This window comes from Dipodomys merriami, unplaced genomic scaffold (genome assembly GCF_024711535.1).
Source record: "Dipodomys merriami isolate MVZ:Mamm:240054 unplaced genomic scaffold, mDipMer1.0.p SCAF_33, whole genome shotgun sequence".
Lineage (NCBI taxonomy): Eukaryota > Metazoa > Chordata > Mammalia > Rodentia > Heteromyidae > Dipodomys > Dipodomys merriami.
The window spans coordinates 5,173,748-5,200,180 of record NW_027204826.1 but is presented as its reverse complement, the minus strand read 5'-3'; the positions used below and the strand labels follow the sequence as shown (position 1 = coordinate 5,200,180).

Below are 26,433 nucleotides of genomic sequence, written 5' to 3'. Positions count from 1 at the left end.
TCAAAGACTTTTCTGCCCACGTTGGCTTCAAACTATGATCTTCCAGGTCTCAGCCTCCTGAGTAGCTAGGATTACAGGCATGAGCCACCAGCATCTGTCTAAAGGTATTTTTAAAGCTTAAAATAACCTGGAGTCCTCTTTCCTTCAGCCTCTAACCCAATCAGAGCTTTTATTCAGTGTTCATCCTGCCACCTGTCCCTCTCCTTCCTCCCTACAGACTGCATAATGGGAAGTAGACACTAACTAAAAGAGAGCCAAGGATGAGGAGCTGCGGGGATGGCAATCATGACATGGTAACAAGGTCTCATCGTCACCAGCCATGTAAGAAACTACAAGGAGAGAATTACCTGTTTTGTTTATCCCTGGAATTAATATCAGCCCCTTTATCTATCAGCAGTTGACATATCATCGGCCTACACATCTGAGTGGCCAGGACAAGTGGTGTCCGCCCGTCCTAAGCAACAAGAAAAATAAGCCAGCATTAAAACAACCAATCAGACACCACACGAAGCTCACAGGCCAGAGCAGAAGTGAGATCAGGAGCATGGACTCACTATGTCTTTGGCGTTCACAGAAGCACCGTGGTCGCAGAGCAACTGTATGCTGGATGGACAGTCTGCCATTGCTTTGGGAAAGAAAGGAAAACAAATAAATAAAAGTACCTAAAATGCAAGAAGAAAAAACTGAAAGAAAATTAAGGCTGTATAAAAACTCTGAAGGGAAGTTAATGAACAACAACATTTTTACTACATATCACTCTAACATATGCCAATATTTCCTATATGTGAGAGGGTAGGTAGGATGTTTTCCAGAAGACAACAGGAATTTCACATTTAGAAGAGACAGGCAAGAAAAGCATGTTCAGAGATAACTAAAAGGTACTCAAATATCTAGTTGTTGAGGGTGTACCTTTCTTTATGCCACCTAAAGAATAATTCAGAAAAGTCTGTGTGACTCCATCTCCAATTAACCAGTGAAGTGCCAGACTGGAGGCATACCTCAAGTGGTAGAGCGCCAGCCGTGAGCAAGAAAGCCGAGCAAAAGAGTGAAGCCTTGAGTTCAAGCAGTACCAGCACAAAAAGACAAACAGAACCATGTTGGGATGAATTTGAATGAGCAGACACCCAGGGGCTCCCGCACAGGCAGGTGCTGGGCTCACCTGCATCATGAAGTGCAGTTCTGCCCTGTAGGTCCACGAGCTCGGTGGGGCAATTGTACTGTGGAAACAGAAACCTGGTGATCTGGGAGTTTACTTTAAAATCCGATATCCACACTCAAACTAACAGCTGTTATTTAATCTGCAAATATTCCACTTATCAAAGAAAGTAAAGACTTTCGACAATCTACTAAATATTTTGACATGAAACAAATAGAATAACGTCATCTAGCTGTAAATTTAACAGCATTCTGCCAAACAGGAAACATATGGACATTACAATAGCATGGAGTATTGAAAATACATTATTGTTTGGGATTTATTTTCAGCAAGAATTAAAAGGAGCTGCTGAATCAAAGCACAAGTCGGTTCCTCTAGGCAGCTGAGTGGCAAACACTGAGTGAACCTGCAAAAGCTAACTCAGCCAAGAAGTTCATAGGACGCTGTGATTTGTCCATTACAAGTTTCACTAATGATGTTACTGCTCCATCATCTACATTATCTATGTTTGTACAGAAATAGATAAATCATTTGTTGTATTATTTTATCTTATGCCATGTTCTAGACCACAGAAAATTCCAATCTCCAGCTAAGGTCAACAGGAAGGTCAAGTCTTTGTTATTTATTTTTAATATGCTGAGTTATGTACTTTGCTTCCCTGGAGTTTTTGTTCTCCATCCTTCACATTCCTTCATGAATGATGGAAAAAAACCATGAAACCCAACAGTCAAAGTCACCCTACCATTTTCTTTGCTCTCAAATCCCAAAATGATAGTAAGAACACATTTTTTTTTCCTGCAGTAAAAATAACCTACCTGTAGAAGTTTCTGTAGGCACAATGCATGTCCATACTTAGCAGCCAGGTGCAGAGCATTTCTCCCTAGAAAAGAAATCATGGGAAACGTATGGGAAGGAGCCTATGAATTTTCATATAAGCTATTTTAAAAATCACTTGTAACCCCTCTGTACATCACCTTTATAATACTTTATAAGCAGGCTTTCATTGTTGTCACCTTACAGTATGCTATTTTAATATGAGATAATAAACACACCAAAACAGTGAAGGTGGAAAAGAAAATAATGATATAAATCTCCAAAGAGGAGTACCTCTACCCTATGCACCACCATGTCTGTAGCACACAGACAAAGCTGGTAGTGAAATCCTGGTGAGAGAAGGGGAAGGTAGAGGAGAGGATAGAGGAGGGAAGGAGAGGAGAGGAGATCTAGATTTCCTGTGGGTGGTGGATATGGAGAGAGTGAAGACAGAGAGGTTACAGAAGGGGGTCTGAAATGTTTATGCTTCAGCTAAAATTCAAAGTCCACGTGTCTCTGAGAATCAGATGTGAAGTAAAATGTTTAGAGTTCAAGGCTGCACCCAAGGTTGGGAAGGTGACTGACAATATGGAAGGTGATTCTGAACTCCAGAAAGGTTCACTTGTAGAGAATATCCTACCTCCAAACTCTCTTGTAGTTGTTTGTGTGTGTGCATGCGTGTGTGTTTGTGTGTGTGCACACGCACGCGCAGGCACAGATAATCCTGGGGGAGCTTGAATTCAGGGCTAGGGAACTGTCCCTGAGCAGCACTTTACCACTAGAGCCACAGTGCCGTTTCCAGCTTTTTCTGAGTACTTTATTGGAGATAAGAGTCTCATGGACTTTCCTGCTTGGGCTGGCTTCAAACCTCAATTCTCAGATCTCAGCCTCCTGAGTAGCTAGGCTTACAGGCATGAGCCACCTGTACCTGGTGTAATTGTATTTCTTACACAGCCATCATTCTTGAATGGCAAAGATACGAGTCTCACTAGGTTATGCCAGCTTCTAGTTTTTAATGCTCCAAATTTCTTTCTAACCTATCTTAAAACTTAATTTCTGCTAGAAAACAAGTAATTTACAGTCTGACTATTCTAGATGGATAATCTGGTTCTGAATTCTCTGTTTCACGAGTTTGGATAGGTGGCAAATTTTTCTGGGTCTGATCACATCTATATAGCTGATTAACCAGATTTTAAAGCAAAAATACAGACAGATCAGGTCTCTAAATGAGCAGTGAGAACACAGTCAGGGACAGTAGGCTGTTGTTCAGCAAAATAGTGTGGAAACTTTGTCACCTAAAAATGTTAGTCAGGGCTGAGGAAATACCAAATCTGGTCATAGAAACAGCAGCAAGAAAACAAGAAAACATTAGATATAAAGTTGCAACTTTCAGAAAAATGCCAAAGAGGCTGGGGAGCAGCCTCTTAACAGGAGTTAAGATGATTTACACATGCACACGTATGCATGCATGTGTATCGATCTATACATGCTTTGTTTTGCTTTGCTTTGAGACAGGGTGTCACTATGTAGCCCGAGGCTGATCTCAAACTCATGATCCTCCTGCCTCAGCCTCCTGAGTGCTGGAAAAGAGGAGTCCGTCATCATGCTTGACTTTACATATATGTGAATATATGTGCATGTGTGTATACATATATACAAGTACATCAAATATATTTAACAAATACCTACATCGGGTTAAAAGCAGACACCAGAGCAATTAAGAAAGGTTCTTATTTTAAACAAAGGACAGCTCTAGTGACAATGAACCAATGAACTATAGACTCAGCTACACAGAGGACAGGAAGAGCTTGGTGAGGCCCTGGGCCTGGTTTGTGGATAATACACCATGCAGCTCTATCTGCACTGAAGGAGGGAGGCCTAAGTCACTCATTCAGCAGCAGGCAAAGGTGTCCAGATAGAAAACACACACAATACAACACAGGTTTGAACTGAATCAGCACAAGAACAGCCCCAAGAGTTCTTAAGAGGTTCAATCTACAACTTCTAAAAATGTGTGCTATCCACCGATGTAAGAAGTGCTCACAGTAAACACGTTCTTCCTTTGTTCAAAAGTGAACAATAAAATTGCGTTTGGTCTGTAATTTGGAAATGATGGATCTTCAGGTGCCAATTTTCCTCACTAACCCAACTGTGATGTATCTCCCTCTCTGTGCTCCCTCTAAGTCACTGTGGGTTAGTAGTAATATACTGACTTGTCCAAATGTGGCAACACAGCAAGCAGAGGTGGGATTTCTTCTTTCTTTCAAGGACTACTTGGATCTTTACAAAACTAACAGTATAGGCAGGTGGGCTAAGGGCAGCCTAGGAGAAGCATTCAAGTCTGCCCATCATGGCTTCTAGGGCTTTCAGCTGCTGTTCCTTAGTTGGAAAAGTATTGGAATTATAAGCAAAGTCTCTACTCTAGGACAACTCTGTGTGTAGCTGAATTACAAAGCATAGCTAAGGATCACAGTGCTGTTAAAATCCCGACAAATGAGAAGGGCTGACTTGATGAGTCCGCAACCCTTGCTCTGCTGTTGAGGGAAAGCAGAAATGGGTTCAGGTACTCTATCCTATCTTTGATATGCAATGTAAGACTTCAAAGGACACACTTAAGTACCACTAGATATAAGCAGAAGACAGATTCTGTCTATATATGAATTTTTTTAGATATAGCTGAGCAAACACCAGAGGAGTTCTTTCTGAGATAAAATGCTGCAAATAGAATACAACCTGACAGAGACTGGTCTGCAGGTCTGGGCAGGGAACTTGGGCTCAGCACCCCAATCTCCCCAGGCTAATGTGAGGATGAGAGGAGTTCCTACGTAGAAACTGCAGGAGGCTTATACAATGTGACACAAATGCCCACTGTCCTGGTAATTAGCAGGATTCTGAGGAGAATGAACTCGTAACAGCATGGAGCACAAACTAAAAGGACCTCAAGATTCTTCAAATCAGAACCTTTAGGACTGGCAAGACTACTAAGACCAGCACTAGACTACAGGTCTCTACCTGCTTAGTAACACTTTCTCCTGTTTCCTATCCCAGATCTCTCCCAACAGTGATACTTCAGAAGTTAACTCTGTCTCAACTATTTGAAATGAGAATTTAGGATTTCTCCTGCTTTGTCCCACTTAGGTCTGGTTTAGAAGGTTAGCAGTGTCTGGGTGGTAGAATGCTGGCCTAGCACCTGCAAGGCCCTGAATACAATCCTTAGCACCTCCCCCACAGAATGATGGAAGATGAGGTTTGGAACATCTTCCTGTTTTACTGCAGGCTACAGCAGTTCAGTTAGCATACCTGCAGGGTCGCTGGCTGTGAGGTCCACTCCATGTATGAGGATGGCGTTCAAACACTCAAGGTTCCCCTTGGAGGCCACCACATGGAAGCTGACCACAAAGAAAACAATTGTTACTCCAAGGACACGACTAGAGCCCACCTGAGTGTTAGATCCCAGTACAAGAGGTCAGAGATCATGGCACATCTACAATGCTTCATTAATTCTGGCATGCCAGAGGCTGCCGACGTGCTTCAGAAAGTGTGTGCAAGGAGTTGCAAAGGAAATATGAAAAGCCACTTCACAGAAATCTATTTTTGCAATTGGAAAATCAACTCTTGCAAAGATTTCTTTTTAAAAAACAGGACATAGGCCGTGGTGGCCTATCCCTATAATCCTGGCTAATCAGGGAGGCTGATCCAGATCTTAGCCTCCCTGATTAACTAGGATTTGAAGCCAGCCTGGGCAGAAAAGCCTTTGAGACCCCCCATCTCCAAAACAACCAGCAAAATCAGGACTGCAGGCACTGCTCACATGGTAAGACAACTGAGTGAGCCACGCAATGTGAGGTCCCGAGTTCATATTCTAGTACCACCAGAAGAAAACGTTTAAATGTAGAAAACATGGACTTTGACTTCCAGAATTTTGAGAAGACCCAGGCAATGTGGACCGTGGTTACCTCAGGGGACAAGTAGAAAAGCTGCAAGGAAATACAAATAAACCATGACTAAGCCAGGTTGCAAGGAAAGACAGAGGCCCACAGAGAAGACATTCAAATCCAAGGCCGAGTCCTCCCTAGAAGCATTTAGCCTCCATAGTAGGCAGTTGGGAGGATGAGCAGCACTTTCACAGCCCCAAGCGAGTGGGCAGTGGAGCCCACAGCTCAATGTAGGTACAGCTCCACATTGGTACACAAGCCACCTGGGGAGGGGAGCCAAGGGCTGAGCTAGTGTAGAGGTAAACTGAGGAAACAGATCCTTGTCTGTTTTAAGCCTAAAATATTTTCTTTCCAAAACCACTCTGAAGAAGTACTTGTTACAAAAAAAAAGGAGATAAAATAGAAATATATTTTCTGTCATTACAGATAATACAGAAGATACATTTGTAGCATGTCCTAAGTACAAAATGCTTTAATAAAGTAAGACTCTAGTTTATGTGTACGTATCTGAAAGAGAAATGCTTTGTTCTGTGAATCCCAAGGAGTTGTTCTCTTTCGTCTGGTGAAAAACCTCCAAGACTAACACTATTCCAGTCTTTAACCGGAGTTCACAGCTCATCAAGTAACACCAAATTATTAAAACCCTATTCTTGCAACTCTCAATTATTACAATACTCTAAATAATCTCACTCAATTGACCCTTAGACTGAAAACCCCCAAAACATCAACCAAAAAACCAATCCTGAGGCAACCTTCATTCAAGACATCAAAAGCATGAATGAGCACATTTGAGTTTCTTCCCTTCATATTTTAACACTTTACTGTTTGGAAAAGACACTGGAAGAACAAAGTCACTTTTAGATATTAATGCCTTACTATTTGTACTGTAAGTATGGAGAAAAACAAGGGAAGGACTAAGCTCTACACCTGTCAAGGTACTACATGATAAAACAGAATACTCTACACTTAAGACTTTTCAAACTTTATTGCTCTTAAAAGTGACTTCATTTGTAGTCATGTTTTGCTCTCTTTACTGTATTTTCATTGACCTACATCAAAAATTGTTCATGTCCTAGCATTCATTTCTATATTTAGTGCCTAGTTTCCAGTTATGATATTCTGAATAGAATTCATGCAAGCAAAGGCTGAGGAATTTCAGGAAATGGGACTTTTCACCTCTAACCTTGGAAGGGTGCCCAGATAAGACTTCCACTGTGATAATTAATAGACCATCTTAACAGAATCTAGATCTGCCCTTTAACCCACTGCTTCCTGCCTCACAGAGAAGGAAGCAATGGGGACCTGGAATGAGTAGGGAAGAAGCACAAGGTTCAGAAGCCACAAACAAGCAAGATGTCCTCCTCGGGGACACAATGGCACACACACAGGTGACACTATTATCCAAGGGAAAACCTGAGTTGGCAGGAAGGGGAATTTGTGAAGAGGCTGGGTTTGTCTCTCAGCTCTGTGACTTTTCATGCGATTAGAACAAGCTCTTTGATGTCTGCAAGCTTCTTCCTGCTACTTTTATGGAGATCAATATGGTAAGGACAATGCTTCAAAATAACCACAACTGCAGTTCACCATGCTGATGGTATTCTGGTGTCCACTCATGAGCTTGGGAACTGATTGTTGTGGCACTGGGGATTGAACTCAAGGCCTTGCACTAAGCATTTAAGTAACTCTACCACTTGATCACATGTCTGCACTTTTTTACATGAGCATTTTCCAGGCAGTATTCTCACTAGGCCTGGGCTGGAGGGGGAGGTATCACTGGGATGACAGGCATGTGCCACCATGTCTAGCCATTGTGCTTCCCCTGCCAGCTGGAGTCAGAGAATTTAACCACTGGACTCCACAGGTGAGAGAAGATGGGGTCTCATGAATGTCTTTCTGCCCAGGCTGGCCATTTCAAATCCCCCCCCCCATCTCTGCTTCCCAAGTAACCAGGATTACAGGCTTGACTCACTGAGCCCAGCTTAGGGAATCTCTAAAATGGATAACGATCATTAGGTTGTTTAAAATTGTACTGCTGTGAGTTCTGACAAAGACCTTTAAAATGAGGAAGTGGAGAACCACCATTCATAAACTTTCATTTGTATCCAGGTGTACCGGAACTGCCTTGGGACTCACAGCACTTAGGGAATACTTACGCAGACCGGCCTTCCACATCTACTTTGCCAGGGTTGATTCCTTTTTTAGCAAGGATTGAGGACACTTTCTCCACATCCCCCCTCTCTGCAGCTTTCATCAACCGGTCATCATATTTATTCCAATCTGCTGCTTGCTGCAGAAAGGGAAAGAGACAGAATAGTGTGCAATGTTAGGGACGCATTGTACTGCAGAACATCTCATTCACCATTCACTTCCAACTGCAGCCCGCTGAGCTACCCTCACCAGCACAACAGCTCCAAACCTTCCCCAAACACTGGACATCTACACATTGCCTGCATTACACTTCCAGTTAATAATGACTGGACACCTTCTCTGTGCCAAGCATGAACAACCTAACCAATCATAGGAAGCCACAAGTACCACCTCCACTCAACAGAGAGAGAAGCCAAGGCTCTGGGACATTCAATGACCTCAGTGGCCAAGCCTGGTTCCTATGGTTCCCAGTCAGTGTGTATGCCCAGTCCCTAGCTCATGCTTTTACAAATCGTATTCTGGGTATACATCTCCTAGGATCCCTAGATGCAGTGCATCTCTGTCTTCATTTTAAGAAAATATACTCTTGCTCCACATATTTAAGAGGTACTATTAGAATCCACTTATGGAAGCAAATCATACAAATATAGACATAGAACAATTTATTATGATTATATATTGATAAACTATGCAGAAAAAATATTAAGAAGCCTCTAAAGTATTTACTTCTTAAACTACTAAAATAACAGGATTAAAGAGGCCTCTCATTTTCTTCCTTCATCTTTACATGCAACAACATGTTATTATGAAAAAAAAAAAAAGCTGTGCAGGTGCAGTGGCTCATACCTTCTCCAGGGGAGGCACAGACAGGAGGATCACTTGAGGATCACTTGAGGATGGACATATCCAAAACATAATTAAATGAAGCAATAAAAAGGCTGAGTGTGTGGCTCAACCGGCAAAGCACCTGCCAGCCTAACAAGGTAAAGGCCTTCTAACCCTAGTACCATCAACTCAAAAGATTCCTATTTTTGAGTTCAGACTGGGGCTTGAACTCAGGACCTCACACTTTTCCCTGGGTTTTTCTGCTCATAGTCAACATTCTATCACTTGAGCTACTCTTCTAGTTCAAGCTTTTTGCTGGTTAACTGGAAATAAGGGTCTCTTAGATTTGTCTGCCCAAACTGGCTTTGAACTTTGATCCTCAGGATCTCAGCTTCTGGAGTACCTAAAATTCTCACCAGTGCCTGGTGAGAAACATTTTTAATTGTAACAAAAACTCAGTGAGCAAATTATTTAAAAGGAACATAAAAGGTAGGTTTTGTTTCTTTAAATAGAAGGGTATAACACACAAAATGTATTTTAATTATATCAAGGTTATCTTTAGCTTTGTTTGAAGAAAATATATTTAAAATATTCTAAGGCTGAAAGTTTGGATCTTTCTCAGTAGGCAGAAATGTTAGAACCCAGAAATAAAATACATGTTTTTTAAACATGTAAGGCTTTATTCTTTTAAAATATCATTATCAACTCACTGTTAAATTCTTAGCTAAATCCAATACTATTTCTAGGTTTTAAAAAGTCTATGTATTTTTCACATAATTTACAAAGCAAATCCTAGGCCTGTAGATATAATAAACCTCTGTGAATCACTTGAAAAATCTTCTCAGTGTTTGATCAACAGGACCATTATATATCTACATCTTCTCCCCCAAACAAAGTAAGGTCACTAATTTTCTAACTACATAAGCGATGTAACTCTTTAAACACTTAAAATAGAAAGTAGGGAAATCTGGAAATCAAAAATCTTAACTTTCTCCTGCAATGTAGCATCTCAGTGGAATCTGCCCCGGAACTGGACTTTGGAACTGAGGCAGCCTCAAATTCGTTAAATATGGTGGTCAGCCCCCTTCCTCCTTCCTTCACACCAAGCATAGAGAACATGGTCCTGTAGGCCCGTATCTAAGCTCCATTCAGGAGTCACCTTTGTTCATCTTTGGAACAAACAGCTCTGTGCTGGGTTTGAGGAGTGGGAGTGGGTGTAGCCCCAAATTCCTGGCCCATTGAGTCATGGGCACACACTTGCTCTACATTGATGAGTTTATCCTTACGACTAATTAAAACAGTCTTTATTTCCAAGTAATCTTGCTGGTAAAGAAAGAAAGTATTTAAATCACGAACAGGTAGTAAAAGCCCCAAGAAAGGTCTTTATAAAAAGGTAATTAAGGGTGAACAGTTCAGTCTCCTATTAAGACTGTAGTGGCCTCTACTTCAGTAAACACCATTTTCAGGTCTGGTCCAGTGTCAGTTAACAGAAATACTGCCCAGTACTAAAATTCTATCCTGGGCTTTTTAAACCCGGAAAACCAAGACATTTGTTTTCTATCACTAACTGCACAGACAAACCAGAAAAGAATACAATACTACAAAATTAGCCAAGTAGTTTTGCGGAAGCCCTGGGTTGAACACTAACAGGGCCCCGTAGCACTGGCCCCAGCAATACCTACTCTGTTGTTAGGGGCACAGGACACCCAGCAGTTCATCCTAGACACAGATGAGCTACGCAAGAAGCACTCGGCATTAAGTTACAAATCCCTGCCGCTCACAAAGCAAGCGGGAGGACAAGCTCCTGACCGGTCGATGGCCTCAAGGGCTCCACTTCGCTCTAGCTCTGTTTTCTTCCTCCTCAGGATCCTTCTCCACCTTCATCACGTTTGACAGTGATCTTCTTCTTCACTGCACAGCCCCTGATCAAGTCCAGTCCACGTCAGGTAGTGTGGCTCCTCCTGTTCCCTCTTCCTTACACGCTGCCTCTCAAAGTCACCCCTTGCAGAGACCCCCCTTGGAAAACCTGGAGCACACACTGCTGCCTGCAGATAAAGCTGGCCACAGCCCACAGGCCAGTTAACAGTGCAGGGCCCGCCTCTTTAGATTCCATAGGACTTGACAGCTGAGAGCGCTCTGTGAGGACGTGCTTCTCCTCTGAGTAATGAACGCCCCTTCCTCTCCTGGGGAAGTGACTCAAACGTACTGTACAGCATGCTCATTATATCCAAACAGCTCGCCTGACACAACAACACCACTCAGAGACAAATAATTTTTAAACCCGCTTTCAGGCTTACGATCATCTATCACAGTTATAATAGCCCCGACAAACAGAATATAAAGCTCTATTTAAAGCGAATGTGTCATGCTGTCATTTAAGGAAATGCTCACAGTCACACTTCCAAATTTTCTGTTTCAGTGTCCTACGAGCCTCCTCTGTACACACAAGCAGGTTTTAGCTTACGCCTGCGCCAGGCTGTCTCCTGGCACGTCAGATGAGAAGAGCCGGGCACTGCCAAGGCACTACAGAGACGGCGGCATGAATACGCTCCACAAATTTCAAATTTAACTTGCACTCTCAGTTTCCAAGTTTAGCACCCTGCCTGTTATAACAAGTAAATATTTTTATCAGTGGAAAGTCAAATTATCTGGATTCAGTGCATTAAAAAAAAAACACCAACAACAACTAATCAAGCACCCGAAGAGGCAGATAAGCATTGACTACGAGCTAGATGATGAGTTGGGGTCTGTCCGAGGACCAGGCAGAGGGGCTGACTACCTTCCTGTGCCATCGTTACCCACACACCAACACAGGGCAACCCAAGCTCAGGGTGCTTTTGTATTGGGTTTTTACCTTGTGCTATTTAACCACAATAGCATGAGAAAAGTCTGTTTTTCCTTCCAAGAACATCATCAGGAAAAGCGAACACTCCTTTCTAGGAAGTTTCTAGGAAGGAAGGCCCTGCTGTGCTATGGGGACTGCGGCTGCCTATGACAGATTCTGTTATAGGAGCTTCAACAAGAACTTTGTTTCTTGATATTTAAATAGAAACCACCTGGCCCAAATGCTAATTATAAAACATATCCATGCTACTTTAACTAGGACTTTTTCCAAGTGTGAGATTCACAGTGGGTTCATTGCCCCAACCCCACCACCAGTCTGTCGACCCCTCTTTCTGAGATGAGTGGAACTGAGAGGCTAACAAAGGACGCAGCCAGGGCAAGGAAATAAAAGAGGCCAACCTATGGGTGACAGAGCCTGGAAGGGTCTGCTGTGCACCCGCATGACACCCTCAAGGCTGCTTCTCCTGCCTGCCCTGCCCTGTCCTGTCCTGTGCCCTGACTTCATTTGGGTTCTTCTCAAATATCCCTTCCTCAGGATCCTCAGACCCAGTGCCTAGGCAGCCACCACCGTGTTGCCTTCACCTCTCCACTGGCCAAGCCTTCCTCTCCCTCAATATGCTCAGCATGTTGGAGCTGTGCTTACTTCTTCTGAGAGGGGGCCCTTCCACTGGACCAGAGAGTGGAGGACCTGTGTTCGCAAACTATAAAACCTTCCCTCTTCCCTCCTCCTACGAGTTTCTGGTACCAAATGAGTCCCCTTTCACAATCAAGTAATAATATTATTATTATTATTATTATCATCGCTCTAGATTCTGCACACAGGAGAAAACACATGTTTTGTCTTTCTGAGGCTGGTTTGTCTCACTCAGCATGACGACTGCCAGTGCTGTCTACTTCCTGCACATGACATGACTTCAGTCTTCATTGCTGGCTAGTACTCCACGGGGTATAGGCCCCATATGTTTGTTCTTTATCCAGTCACTGGTTGCTGCACACTTGAGCTGATTGTACAGCTCAGCTACTGGGAATGGTATAACAATAAATATGGGGTGCAGTTTCTCGATTTTTATATTCAAACTGATTTTTAAGTAAGAAATTGGGGAGTCACTAAATTATTACCCATGTAGAGGGCCACGTTCCAAATCTGCCCCATGAACTCTTCTTCTGGACTAGACTATTAAATGCGACACACCTGTGCCCACACTTATTAGCCTCACCACCCTACCAGCACCTTGTCTGCATTCTCACATGAGTATCTGCTGGCCTAGGAGCAGCCCAGTGGCTGCAAGAGAGTGAGCAGAGGCTGCTCCTTCCCATCCTCCTGGACCCAACGCCCTCCCACATGCCACGCTTTCGCTTCCTCCATCAAAACTCTAAGGATACTTGCAAAGTGCTGGCTGACAAGTAGGCCACATTGCAGGGCTCAGTCCCTGAAGAACACTTGTTTCCACCTTCCACACGGCAGTCCCCAGATGATGTGTGCAAAACCAGAGCAGTGCAAAGGAGGGCTCAGCACTGGCCTGCAGGGATGTGTGCCAGAGTGGGAGACAACAGGGCTGGTGACCAGTATGCCTGCTCCTAGACACTAAACAGGAAAGTTATTTCTCGTGTGTGTGTGTGTGTGTGTGTGTGTGTGTGTGCGTGCGTGCGTGCGTGCGTGCGTGTGTGTGTGTGTGTGTGTGTGTGTGTGTGTGTGGTGTCACTGTATGAGGGCTTGAGTTCACAGCCTAGTGCTCCTGCTCATCTTTTTTGCTCATAAATGGCCCTCTACCATTTGAATCATACCTCCAGGCAGCTTTTTGCTGGTTAACTCCCCTGCCCAGCCTGGCTTTAAACCCTGATTCCCAGATCTCAACTTCCTGAGTACTACAGGCATGATTCGGTGGCACCCCAAAAAAAAAAACCCAAAAAACTTATTTTAAAATTAACAAAGAAATAAGCTTCATGCATTTATTCTGCTTTTCCTATGACATGGGATAGCCAAAGAGCTGAATTAAGCTTCTCTTTGTAGCATAACCAATAAAAGAAGAAATACCAAAGTAGAATCTAGCCATTGTGCAAGCACTACTCAGTCAATGTAAGCAGTTATCCGCAGTGGCTGCTCAAGTCACAGGAAGGTGACTAGGCCTTCATGGTTCTGTCTACCACTACCTATGAAGGAGTCCAAGTAGAAATTTAAAAGCAAAACAAGTATGAGCCACACCTATAATCCTTGGTAGGGATTAAGGAGACAGAGATTTCAGAAATCAGGAGGATCAGAAATCTGTGGGATCACAATTTGAAGCTAGCCCAGGTAAAAAGTTCATGAGTCCCTCTCTCAACCATCAAGCTGGGGTGCTATTCATGCCTATAATCCTATCTATACCAGAAGCATAGCTAGGAGGATTACAGTCTGAGACCCACTCTGGGAAAAACTATGAGACCCAATCTGAGAAACATCTAATGCAAAAAGGGCTGGAGGCCTGGCTCAAGAGGTAGACTAAAGTCCTGAAGTGTTTCTCAGCCCCTAGGTTTTTGTTTTTATTTTTTTTAATGCATTCAAGCCTGACACACCAGAAATAAAAGAGGCCTATTTATATTAGGAAGCATAGTATCTTTTGTTATGCATACGTTGAAATGAAAAGTGTCTCCATATAAACCTGCTATTCTCAAGAAGAAGGATGTGTCCAGACCTCTAGAACTAACACTATACAAGAAATAAAGGACAGAAGCGCATCACAGACTTAGTCACAGGATTTTTATTACAAGACAAAACCAGAAAGACCCAGCAGAGATGAAACTGCAGTTTCGTAAATGACAGCAAGAAAGACAAATTAGACCTATAGACTGAAAGTGAGTTCAAAAACATCAACCTGCACCTAAAGGCCTTGGTCACACAAACTATTTAGGAAATGTGACTACTGAATGGCTGATAACAGTAAATAATTATATAAACTGAGGTTCCCGGTCTGATAATGGTATTATCAATAGCGTTATAAAATACACCCTGAAAACACTGTTAGATCAAATGACAAGATGTCTGATATTTGCTTTAAAAATAATCAATTCCAGGTCTGAGAAGGTGGCTCAGTGGTAGAGTGCTTGCCTTGCATGCATGAGGCCCTGGGTTCGATTCCTCAGCACCCCATAAGAAAAAAGAAAAAAGCCGGAATTGGCGCTGTTGCTCAAGCGGTAGAGCGCTAGCCTTGAACTGAAGAGCTGAGGGACAGTGCCCAGGCCCAGAGTTCAGGCCCCACGACCGGACCCCCCCCCCAAAAATAATAATCAATTCCACTGGGTGCCTAGAATCCTGGCTAACTCAGGAGGCTGATATCTGAGGAACACAGTTTGAAGCCAGCCCAGGTAGTAAAGTCCATGGGACTCTTATCTCCAATCAACCACCAAAAAGTCAGAAGTAGAACTCTGGCTCAAAGGGTAGAGCACTAGTCTTGAGCAAAAAAGCTTAAGGACAATGCTCAGGTCCTGAGTTCATGCCCCAGGACCAATGCACATCATCATCATCATCATCATCATCATCATCATCATCATCATCATCATCATCATCATCATCTAAGAGGCAGGCGTGGAATTGAGATTCAAAAACCAGCCCTGAAAGAAAAGTCTGAGAGGTTCTATCTCTAATTTACCAGCAAAATGCTGGATTAGAGATGTGGTCAAATGGTAGAAGGCCAACTGTGAGCAAGAAAGCTGATCAAGAATCTACAAGACTAAAGAAAAGCTGTGGAAGAAGTTTGGGACTTGGGGGGAAAAAAGGTCAGTGTAGCTTAGGTTAACTCAGTAAAAGGGTCCCAGGCCAGGTAATGTTGAGGGGAGGGCAGGCATCACAGATGGCAACTGTAGGATCCCACTGTTTTATACATTTCCAAAAGGGAATTCTTCGGAGATTATGGTAACTACTTTTTAATGAGGATCTTTTTGACCTGTTACAATAAAGTCTTAAAGAAAATCATCCTAACAAACTGTTAATTTTTTTTCAATTTTAAGAAAGCAATAACCAGCCTAATCTTGTCTTAAAATGTTTACAAGACTTAGCCGGGTGCCAGTGGTACACATCTGTCATCCTAGCCACTCAGGAGGTTGAGACCTGAGAATTGCAATTCAAAGCCAGCCCAGGCAGGAAAGTCCCTTAGACTCTTATCTCCAATTAACCACCAGAAAACCGGAAGTGGTTCTGTAGCTCAAAGTGGTAGAGTAATAGCCTTAAGATGAGTAAGCTGAGAAACAGTGCTGAGACCCTGAGTTCAAGTCTCCTGACCAATGAAGAAAAAGAGGGAAGGGAGGAACAAAGGCTATATAAGCAGCTTCTTTCTCCCTGACCCCAGGCCTCATCCTCCTACCTCTTGTACCCTTCCTCTGCATGGTGAGAATGCATACAGTGTGACTCTGTGCAACAAGCCCAGGAAAGGGAAGTTAGGGCCTAGCAATAATTTTTTTGACCACTACAGTAACAGGCTTAGCCGGCCTCTCTGGACTTGTCTACATAAATGACAAGACAAAAAAGATACTGCCCCACAATGGGATCTCAAGGATCGTAGGGATCTCAAGTAGCCGAAAGCATAGCTTGGCCAGGATTCTCGACCACCCAGTCTGATTCTATTCCAGGCTGCCACTTAAATACCAGACTGTCTCCCCTCCCCAGGGCAGGTATGCATGCCTTTATTAGAACTGTCTAGTCACTCAAGAGTTCACCAAAAATACAGACTGGAAGAAGGCTCTCCAGCTATCATTTGCTTTTAATATCACTTATTTCACCTTCCTCAAAAGAAGGCACACTAAATTCCAATGCAAATATTCATGTAGAGATTAAATATAATGAAGTATAATGCATGCCATGTAAGAATAAAGCTCTCTGGCTGGTTAAGTAAGACCTTTTTCAATATCCCCTTTAAAATGGTAAACAATGATAATTTGGAAATGTACGCCTTGTTCCTTTGTGTATTTGAGGAGAATGTGTTCAAATGAGAGTTCTTAAAATGTCATGAATACATTTTTTTAAATACAAAGGCAAAAAACAGAGAGTCTTTCGTTGTCATCCCCCCATACTGCTAATGCCTTCAGTGATTTTGTGTGTGTGTGTGTGTGTGTGTGTGTGTGTGTGCACGCACATGCATGGGTGCACGCATGCGCATTCATATCCACACCTGCCCTAGGCTAAGGGTAGAGTGCTAGCCTTGAATGGAAAAAGCTGAGGGACAGTGCCCAGACCCTGAGTTCAAACCCCATGACCAACAAAGAAAAAGAGGGAAGAGAGGGATAAAAGCTGTACAAGCAGCTTCTTTCTCCAAGACCTCAGGGAGCTGTCCCAGAGCTTTTTAGCTCAAGGCTACTAGCCCTCTATCACTGGAGCCACAGCTCCACTTCCAGCTTTTTAGCAGTTAATTGGAGATAAGAGCCTCACAGACTTTCCAGTTCAGGCTGATTTCCAACCAAGATCCCCAGATCTCAGCATCCTGAGTAGCTAGGATTACAGATGTGAGCCACTGGCATCCCTTTGTAATATCTAATATGTATTTTCAAAACAGGCTAGTTTTAGGAGGCACAAAAAAGTAACACAGATATGCTTGTCAAAAAGCCTCTGCTATAGCCTGAACTCAATGAACCCACTAGATATTTTTTATTCTTGTCCCTTTGCTTTCTTTATTTTCTAGGCAAAGACACATTTATTAAATAAAAACATGTTTGCTAGAACTCAAAGGACTTGTCAAGAATTAAACTGAAAACAGTACCATACGAGTCAAGATTTTTTTTTTCATTTAAAATGGGAACAGTATGGGAAAGAGTGTCTTTTGTAAACACATTAGAAGCTAATTGCTTTTCCTCTTACATATTCAATGAATACTTCTACACAAATGCATAACTCTTCCCACACAGATACTTTAGAGGATGTCCTTATGGTGAGTCTTAATATATGTCTCCCATACAAAAAAAATGCATGACCAGATTAATGATGAAAAACAATACTTATTTTCCCATTTAGCACTAACACAAAGCATAATCTACGATGTTTCTCCTTCAAATTCTTAATTTTTTTCTTTCTTTTCTTTTTTTGGGGGAGTAGGGGAGAAGATGCTGGTCCTGGGGCTTGAACTCAAGGCCCAGGTGCCATACCTGAGCTTTTGTGCTCACAGCTGGTGCTCCATTTCCAGCTTGTGTGTAGTTAGTTGGAGATAAGAGTCTCACACACTTTACTGCCTGAGCTGGCTCTGAACTGAGATCCTCAGATCTCAGGCTCCTAAATTACTAGGGTTACAGGCATGAGCTGCCAACTGGCACCAGCTTCAAATTCTTAATTTCAAATTGCTTAAGAAATACTTCCAAGTGCCTAACTGACAACATTTTAGGAAGAACTTCTCAACCTCAGTCACGTCAATATGTGTGCTTTCCAGATGGAACATTAAGAACAATTTATGTTGGACAGGAGGGAAAAACAGGGATAAAGCAAGGGAAGGGGTAACATTGTCCAAAAAGACACATACTCATAAGCCAGGCAGCGGTGTCTCATGCCTGTAATCCCAGCTACTCAGGAGGTTGAGATCTGCAGATTGAGTTTTAAAGCCAGCCTGGGCAGAAAGCCCCTGTGAGACTCTCATCTCCAATAAATTAATCAGAAAAAGCCAGAAATGGCACTGTGGCTCAAGTGATAGAATGCTAGCCTTGAGCACAAAGAGGCTCAAGGACAGCACCCAGGCCCTGAGTTCCAGCCTCACAACTGAAAAAAACATGAACTTATTACTGACTTATATAAATGTAACTAAACATCACCTTTATAACAATAAAAATTAAAATTAAAAAAGAACATATTCATGGTGGTGTACTGTGTGACAATAATGGTTCCTTTCATTCTGGTGAAGCCATCCCTTCAGCCAGGCATGGCAACTATGCCCTCATCCCTGGTTAGTTTGCTTGGCATATAGCAGGCAGCAGCAGGAACCATCTGGGACCCTTTGACTTCCACTCTAGCCCTTTGGAGAACCAAAACACTGAAATGCAAGCAATGCCTGGGAGCAACCAACAGCCATGTCAACAGCCAACCAACAACCATGTAGCTAGCTAATGGCCCTCAGGTGTGTCGGTCAATGGCACAGGAAAAGAGCTGTGGTTTCAAGCACTAAATCTAAACCTAGAACCATGTGAATACAGTGTCTAGCCTCTCTCCACTAAATAAAGCTGCAAGATTCTCAGGTATGGAATCCAGTATTCCATCTCTATAAAAGCAACCAAATGAAGAAATAATTATTTATATTTCTTAATCCATTTCCTAAAAACAGGATGAGTGGGGTATAGAAATATACTCTTCTAATAAGACAGAAGAAAGAGTTTCTTAAATATATTATTCAAACTGCCTTTTTTCTTTTGTATTCTAAAATGCACTTACTAATACAATAACCAAGAATCTAAGACAAGAACCATTCACTTCTATTCAATCTTCCTAGGATATGGCAATTCAGAATTTTGATTTACTTAGGCCTACAGTTTTCAACTTTTCAATATGACATAAATTTTCCAGGCAAGCTAACAATGAATTAGCATATTAGCTGTTTTAAATATTTCATGACCATTTAGATGCCTTCAAACTCCTATCAACTACAGACAAGTGTTACTATATAAATCATAGTACAAAATAAGAAAACACTAATATGTATTCAAAAAAAGGACAAAGATGAGGGGCTAGAAAGGTGGCTCAGTGGTAGAATGCTTGCCTTGCATTCATGAGGCCCTGGATTTGATTCCTCAGTACCACATAAGCAGAAAAAGCCAGAAGTGGCATTGTGGCTCAAGTGATAGAGCACTAGCCTTGAGCTGAAGAGCTGAGGGACAGTACCCAGAGTTCAGGCCCTATAACCAACAACAACAACAACAAAGACAAAGATGAGATGGGAGAAAAGAGGAAACAAAAACCAAGCAAGAGAATGGGAAGGTTGATCAGTGGTAGAGTGCTTGCCTTGCATGTATGAGGCCCTGGGTTTGATTCCTCAGCACCACCAGCAGAAAAAGCCAGAATTGTCGCTATGGCTCAAGTGGTGGAGCGCTCACCTTGAGCTGAAGAGCTAAGGGACAGTGCCCAGGCCCAGAGTTCAGGTCCCACGACAGACAAAAAAAAAAAAAAAGGCAAAATCACCATTAAATGGTAACATTAACTTTGTATTTTGTTAACCTATCTTCCCAGACTTCTTCTCAATATTTAGATGTATTATACTTTCAGCAAAAGAAAAAAAGAAAGCACACTAAATACATTTCAGTTAAGCAATTTTCTGAATATAAGTGTCAACATTGCTTACAGATAGATATTCTTGACTTGGAGAATTTCAAAGCTAACAAAATATCAATCTTTCTGCCTCCCTCTGGTGGCAACTATGAGAAACTCTTTGAAAAATGAAAATGATTCAAGTAGTCATTTATCATTATTACAAACATCTTTTGAATGATTGTCCAAAAGCCTAGGTGGGCCAGAAAGTGTACAATGGTCAATTGTTTGAGTGAATTCCTATGACTGAAAATAATGTTGGCATTATAAATACCTGGACTGGGTTTTTAGCTTTGCTAAATGACTTTGGTCAGTTACTTAATCACTTTGAGCACCATGTAAAATCAGCTAGTACCAACCATCTCATTTTTTATCCCAACTCTAGCTGATGTATTTGTAATGTTCCAAAGTTACCAACATTAAAACAATGCAAAATAAATGCCAGTTTAACATCATTACTAGGACATTGACAGCATCAAGAACTACCTCGTGACTACCAAATTCTAGTAGATCAGCTTCTTAAATGCAAAACCTTACTCTACTCACACTGTCAGTAACTTTTTATTGCCCTCAAAATCCTTAACAAGATCTCTCAGATCCTATATGATCTTGGCACTATTGACCTCTGAAGTGTAACATCCCTTAGGCTTCTTATCTCTTTTTATAGAGAAGTTGTTCAGAAGTACCAAGTTCCCTCCCAGGGAACCTGGGAACAGTGTCCCTTCCTGAATGCTCCTTCACTCTAGCTCAGGTCACATCTCAATTCCCCTGGGTCAGAGAAACTTCCTCCAGACACAGGCCTTCCTGATTATGCACCTATCCTTGGTACAGCTCACTGCACTGAGCCAATGCTTTACAGTTAAGTGTGCTAGCACTGGAAACCTGTCTTCCCAGCTTGTCTGCCTGCAAGTTCTTTAAGACTCAGGACATGCTCTGCTCACCAGGCCAATCCTAGAAATCAGCCACTTGTGTGCATATAGGAGGAACTTAGCTATCTGGTGAATAAGAGACCGAGAGGAACAAATACTGAAATTAAAGAAGCCTTTCCTAAACCCAACTCTGTCAATAAAAAGTGCCCATGCAAAGCTTAATAACATTTTCAATATCATGCTCTGCATTTTTTTCTCCAGTTAACTAGCATGCATAAAGGCTGATTTCAAAAAAAAAATTATGCTCAAACAGAAATATGTTTAAAATATAAAACTCACACAAGAAGCTCTGTCCTTAAAAGACATTTTTTCCATAAGCAATTTGGTCTTTTTTTAAAAATTATCTTCAGGTAGTTGTAATGAGGGATACAATTCAACATGTCAGTTTATAAGTATAATGCATCTTGATCAATGTCACCCCTTTCATAGGTTATTTATTTATTTAGTGGGTCGTGGGGCTTGTACTCTGGGCCTGAGCACTGTCCCTCAGCTCAAGGTGAGCACTCTACCACCTGAGCCACAGCACCACTTCCAGCTCTCTGGTGGTTAATTAGAGATAAGAGTCTGCCCATGCTGGCTTTGAGCCATGATCATCAGTCTCAGCCTCAGTAGCTAGGATTACAGCTGTGAGCCACTGGTGACCAGCCCCTTTGGTATTTTTTAAGAGCACAGGAACCTAATCACAGAATAGCAGACTTCAACACCTCAAACAAATTTAAAGAAGTTTTAGTGGGCATGGCTTGCTTCTTGCAACAAATATTCAACTGAAAGTCTGTCTGAAAGCTGGGTATTTATAATTGCACCAGGCAGTTCTACTTCTCAAGGAAATCTGTGAGGAATGGGGACCAAACACTTACTAATGTCTGCCTTACAGCCACCTTCAAAGACATAGATATTAGGGTATTTTAACCCAATCATACCTACAATTGCTTCAGTATGTGACTTTTTATAGATTGAACTCTATATTAAGTATTTCCAAATATATAGTAATATTTGGCCTCAAGTAACTTTTTCTTATAGCTATTTACACAAGCCAGAAAAAAAGAAAAAAGGAGGAATCTGCAAAGTCACAATCAGAAAAAGCTATATAAGATTTGCCCTACAAGGCTTACTTTAAAATCCTTATTTGACAGATTCATTTGATAGAATTTTACAAATCCTGTGACTTCAAAGCACTAATTGATACTTCCCCACAAGCTACATCATGATGTATAGGAAAACCTACAAATTATTTCTTCCCCTGGTGTGTTAATTGTTTTAAATATAACTTCTATTTATCACAGAACCAGGATGTCTCTGGAGATCATGTCATCCAGACTCAGTAGCTGTGTGGTAGCATAGGGGCCTGTCCACAGAGAACATGAGGATGTCAGCACTCTCCCCTGGTTAGGACCTCCTAGTTCCTGAGGATAAGTAATAGGAGGAGGGCAAGGCCATTCCATTGCCCCAGCGAACATGTGCCACAGATGGTAGAGGAAGGAGGCAGCCAACCACTTCCTCATCCTGATTCTGCAGACCCCATGCAGGTGGGTGGCTTGTGAACCACCTCAGTGCGTTTCAAGCAATAAGACACAGTGGAGTCACAATGAAGGACCCATTAGTGGCCTGACTGACCAGAGAGGCATTATGGATGGCTTTCAGGAAGACGGGCACCAGCCATGCAGATGATACATGGAAGATGGAGAAGACCTGGGTAGTGAGAACAGGAAGACAGTATACAACCGAACTCTCTTTTCATTGCCATTGTTCTGATTCTGATTGGGAGAGTCCAGATGAAGGTACCCGCCCCTATACAGCTATTTAGTTCTCATACATTAATAAGATGATATTTAATACACTGGCGAACTTTCAGCGTAACACTGCACCTCTAAACCCAATCAAGATTGAGTTTCACCTTAAACAAGACTAAGGTGACTTTATCATGGTGACAAAAGGCCTTCCTGGGATACTGGATCTGCCCTAACAAAACTTACTTCAGACTTTTACAAGTGGAAAGAGGAAACTATAAAAACTACAAAATGGCACTGATTTTCTCATCAGCTTAGAAGATATTCTTTGATGTTCTTTTAAAAGTGAACCTGAGTCCCTCTAAGGTCAAATCTTACAGAGAAATATTCACTAAGCAGTTTATCTAATTATTTTCATTTCACTTGGCTTTATTTTTGTTTTCTTCTAAACTAGGAACAAAACCACAGTGCTCAGCACAATGAAAAGTTCATAAGGTCACAATATTAAGCTATGAAACACTTGAAAAAATAATGCAAGGAAATAACCAAGGTTAACAGCTGTGAGATGTGAGATTAGAGACTTGTTTTCTTTACAGTCTCTGGGCTTGAACTCAGGGCCTAGTTGCTGTCCCTGAGCTCTTCTGCTCAAGGCTAGTGGGTAGCCACAGCTCTACTTCGGGCTTTCTGTTGGTTCGCTGGCAATAGGAGTTTCACAGACTTTGCTGCCCAGGCACACTTTGAATCCTGATCTTCAGATCTCAGCCTCTTAAGTAGCTAGGATTAAAGGGGTAAGCCATGAGTGCCTGGCAAAGTATATTGTTTTTAAAGGCCATTTTTAAAAAATCACCCTTTTCTGTGAATTATGTGACAACATGCAAATGAAAGTTCTAAATAGCCTGGAACAAAATTAACATATTATCCAATGGTGAAGAGAGTTGTCTTAGGTTTCTGTGTTTTCTGGTTTCTGCGTCCTACAGTTTTACAGTAATCCATTAACTGGTCTCTCAGCTTCTTCTTCTGCCCTTGTCTCCCCTAAAATTTATTCTCCACACTATTAGAATGTGTTAAAAAAGAATACAAACACCTGTAAGTCAGGTAATGTTGCCTCTGTTTAATAGTTAATATTCTCACCACAAATGTTTGACCTAAATGTAATCTTTAGGAGGCAATCATACAAATGCATGCCCTTTTGTATCAAAACCCAAACATAGCCCCAATTCCTTATGGTTCAGGCCCCTGAGAGATCAATCATCTCTTCTACCATCCCCTATCTGCTCACCTCAATCTTAATGGACATCCTGTTTCTAAAAACATAAGAACAACAAATAAAACCTCATCTTATAGGCTTTTGACATGCCACTGTCCTATCTGGAATTATTACTAATTAGAGGAAAACGCAGAAACACTCATTCATATGTCATAATGAATTGATTACTGCTGCAAAACCCAAATGGAATGATTGAAATAACTACCATTTATTTGACTGCTAGTGGGTTTATAGGATTACAGGGCATTTCCACTAAGCGAGGCAGGCTCCAAAATCTCCCCAGCAGTCAACTGGTGAACTAACAACAAGGGGCTGTCTGGTCTTTCCATGTGGGGTGATGACCGGCTAGCTGATGATTAGCTAGGTGATGATTGGCTGGTATAACCCATAACTAGCAGACCAGCCTAGCTAGCACAGGCTTAGCTTTATTCATGTAAACTATTTTCACAAAATTTGGGCTCCTGAAACACTATCCATTAATCAAATCACTTTAATTGCCTAAGAAAGCCAGGCACTGGTGGCTCACACCTATAATCCTAGCTACTCAGGAAGCTGAGACCTGAGGATCACAATTCAAAGCCAGCCCAAGCAGGAAAATCTGTAAGACTCATCTTCAGTTAACTACCTGAAAACTGGAAATAGCTCTGTGGCTCAATGTAGTAAGAGTGCTAGCCTTGAGCAAAAGAAGCTCAGGGACAGCGCCCAGACCCTGAGTTTAAGCTCCACAATTGACAACAACAACAACAAAAAATCTAAGAAATACTGCACATATTTGTATACCAAGAACAATTAGCTTTCATGTATAAATCTGTGATATCATCTGCCAAGTAAAACCATATATATAAGAACCAATTTAAAGGCCTTCAGTCTGGAGCCTCTGGGCAAAAAAAAAGCTTCTCTTTTAGAGAAAAGGAAAGAGAGCACCTGTTAAGAAGAGGAAAACTAGCTGAGACTAGAGTAAGGGGAGAAGAGAGCCTTGGGCCTGAAAACTCCTCTCAGGACCAAAATGTGAGCGCAGCTATTTACATCTCACTTCCAGTAGAGCAGGACCTGCATTTGATAAGCTGGACCTGCGTCCTGAGCCCAAGAATGGCCCCCCTGAGCCTCAACACTCATTGTACCCAGCATTTGCTGTGTCCTTCCAAGGCCCACAGGGCCCTGCACTGTGCGCAGTGAGAGCACGTGGTGGGACAGGGATGCCAGCGGGAAGAAGGGCCACCTAGAAGCCAACAAAGTCTTGAAATCATAAAGGTGGAAAGAGTCATTCCAGATCTCTGTCCTTTGCCAAAGTTGGCCTCATGTTTAAAAGCAATTTATAATTCGTAAATTACATGCCACTGTTCTATCTAGAATTATTACTAATTAGAGGAAAATGCAGAAACACTTATTCATATGTCATAATGAATTGATTACTGCTGCAAAACCCAAATGGAATGATTGAAATAATTACCATTTATTTGACTGCTAGTGGGTTGATAGGATTACAGGGCATTTCCACTAAGCTAGGCAGGCTCCAAAATCTCCCTAGTGGTCAACTGGTGAACTAACAACAAGGGGCTGTCTGGTCTTTCCATGTGGGATGATGACCACCGGCTAGCTAGGTGATGATTTACGCTTTCAGTGCAAATATTACTATTTTAATCATGCCCAACTATTGTCATTTAACTAAACCAATGTTATTACACAGGAACACTAAAAAGCAATGGTATATAACACATAGTTAGGAAAGTCAGTTTTAATAAATCAGTTTCATGCAAAAATGACTATAAACAGGCTTTCATCTTTGTTTGCACAAGCATGCCTTCTCTAACCATGGTCATCTACATGCTCTTTTGTAATTCCCTGCAGTCAGAAGCAGCCACAGGAAGTTTACCTCACAGGCTGAAGACAAGAAGAAAACATGAGCCAGAAGACAGCCTGATAGAGCTAGATGAGACACTGTTTTCTTGGTACACACAAGCACACCACCACACCCAAAGTGTTTCTAATGGACCCTAAGTGTGGTTCCTTCCTCTTTCCTGACTCGCCCTTTCCCATGATATAAACAGTTCAACAGGAGGCCTGAAATTACATCTCAGCCATGAGGACACTTCCTGTCCTATTTCCTCAAGTGTGTACAGGAGGCCCTGCTGGGTACCACTCCGCTCACTGGACCTCTGCAATGCGGTTTTTTTCACTAAGGTCACAGGCTTCAGATGGCTGCAGGCCATAGCAGGCACACACCTTCCATATCTTCTTCTTTGAGGTTATCTGTAAGCAAAGTGAAATCTATATTCCAGCTGCAACTTCAACCTTTCACAGTCTCCTCAAAAAGTGTGCAGGCCGGTTTGTATTCCTAATCCACACAGGACAGGAACAGCTATTTTACCAGTAAATAGTGAACTGGCTAACACCACAGGGAGTTTTGATTATCTACAGGCTCCTGACACCAACTATCTTATTTATATAATCAGTAATTAAGCAAAATCAAGGAATACTAAGAGTTTTTCACATCTAACACCACCTATGAATCTCTATGTTCCTGGGAATAAATTCCTAAATAAA

General features: G+C 42.0%; 1 protein-coding gene across 1 annotated transcript in view; it reads right to left on the bottom strand.

Moving 5' to 3' along the window:
• Uaca (uveal autoantigen with coiled-coil domains and ankyrin repeats) overlaps positions 1-26,433 on the bottom strand; it is a 59,803-nt gene that overhangs the window by 21,185 nt on the left and 12,185 nt on the right. Inside the window, exons 2-7 of the mRNA XM_070042989.1 lie at positions 8,058-8,191; positions 5,270-5,358; positions 1,972-2,036; positions 1,160-1,217; positions 555-625; positions 348-454 (exon numbers count right to left, since the gene is read on the bottom strand). Coding sequence (XP_069899090.1) covers positions 348-454; positions 555-625; positions 1,160-1,217; positions 1,972-2,036; positions 5,270-5,358; positions 8,058-8,191 — 524 coding nt within the window. The remainder of the gene's footprint in view (positions 1-347; positions 455-554; positions 626-1,159; positions 1,218-1,971; positions 2,037-5,269; positions 5,359-8,057; positions 8,192-26,433) is intronic.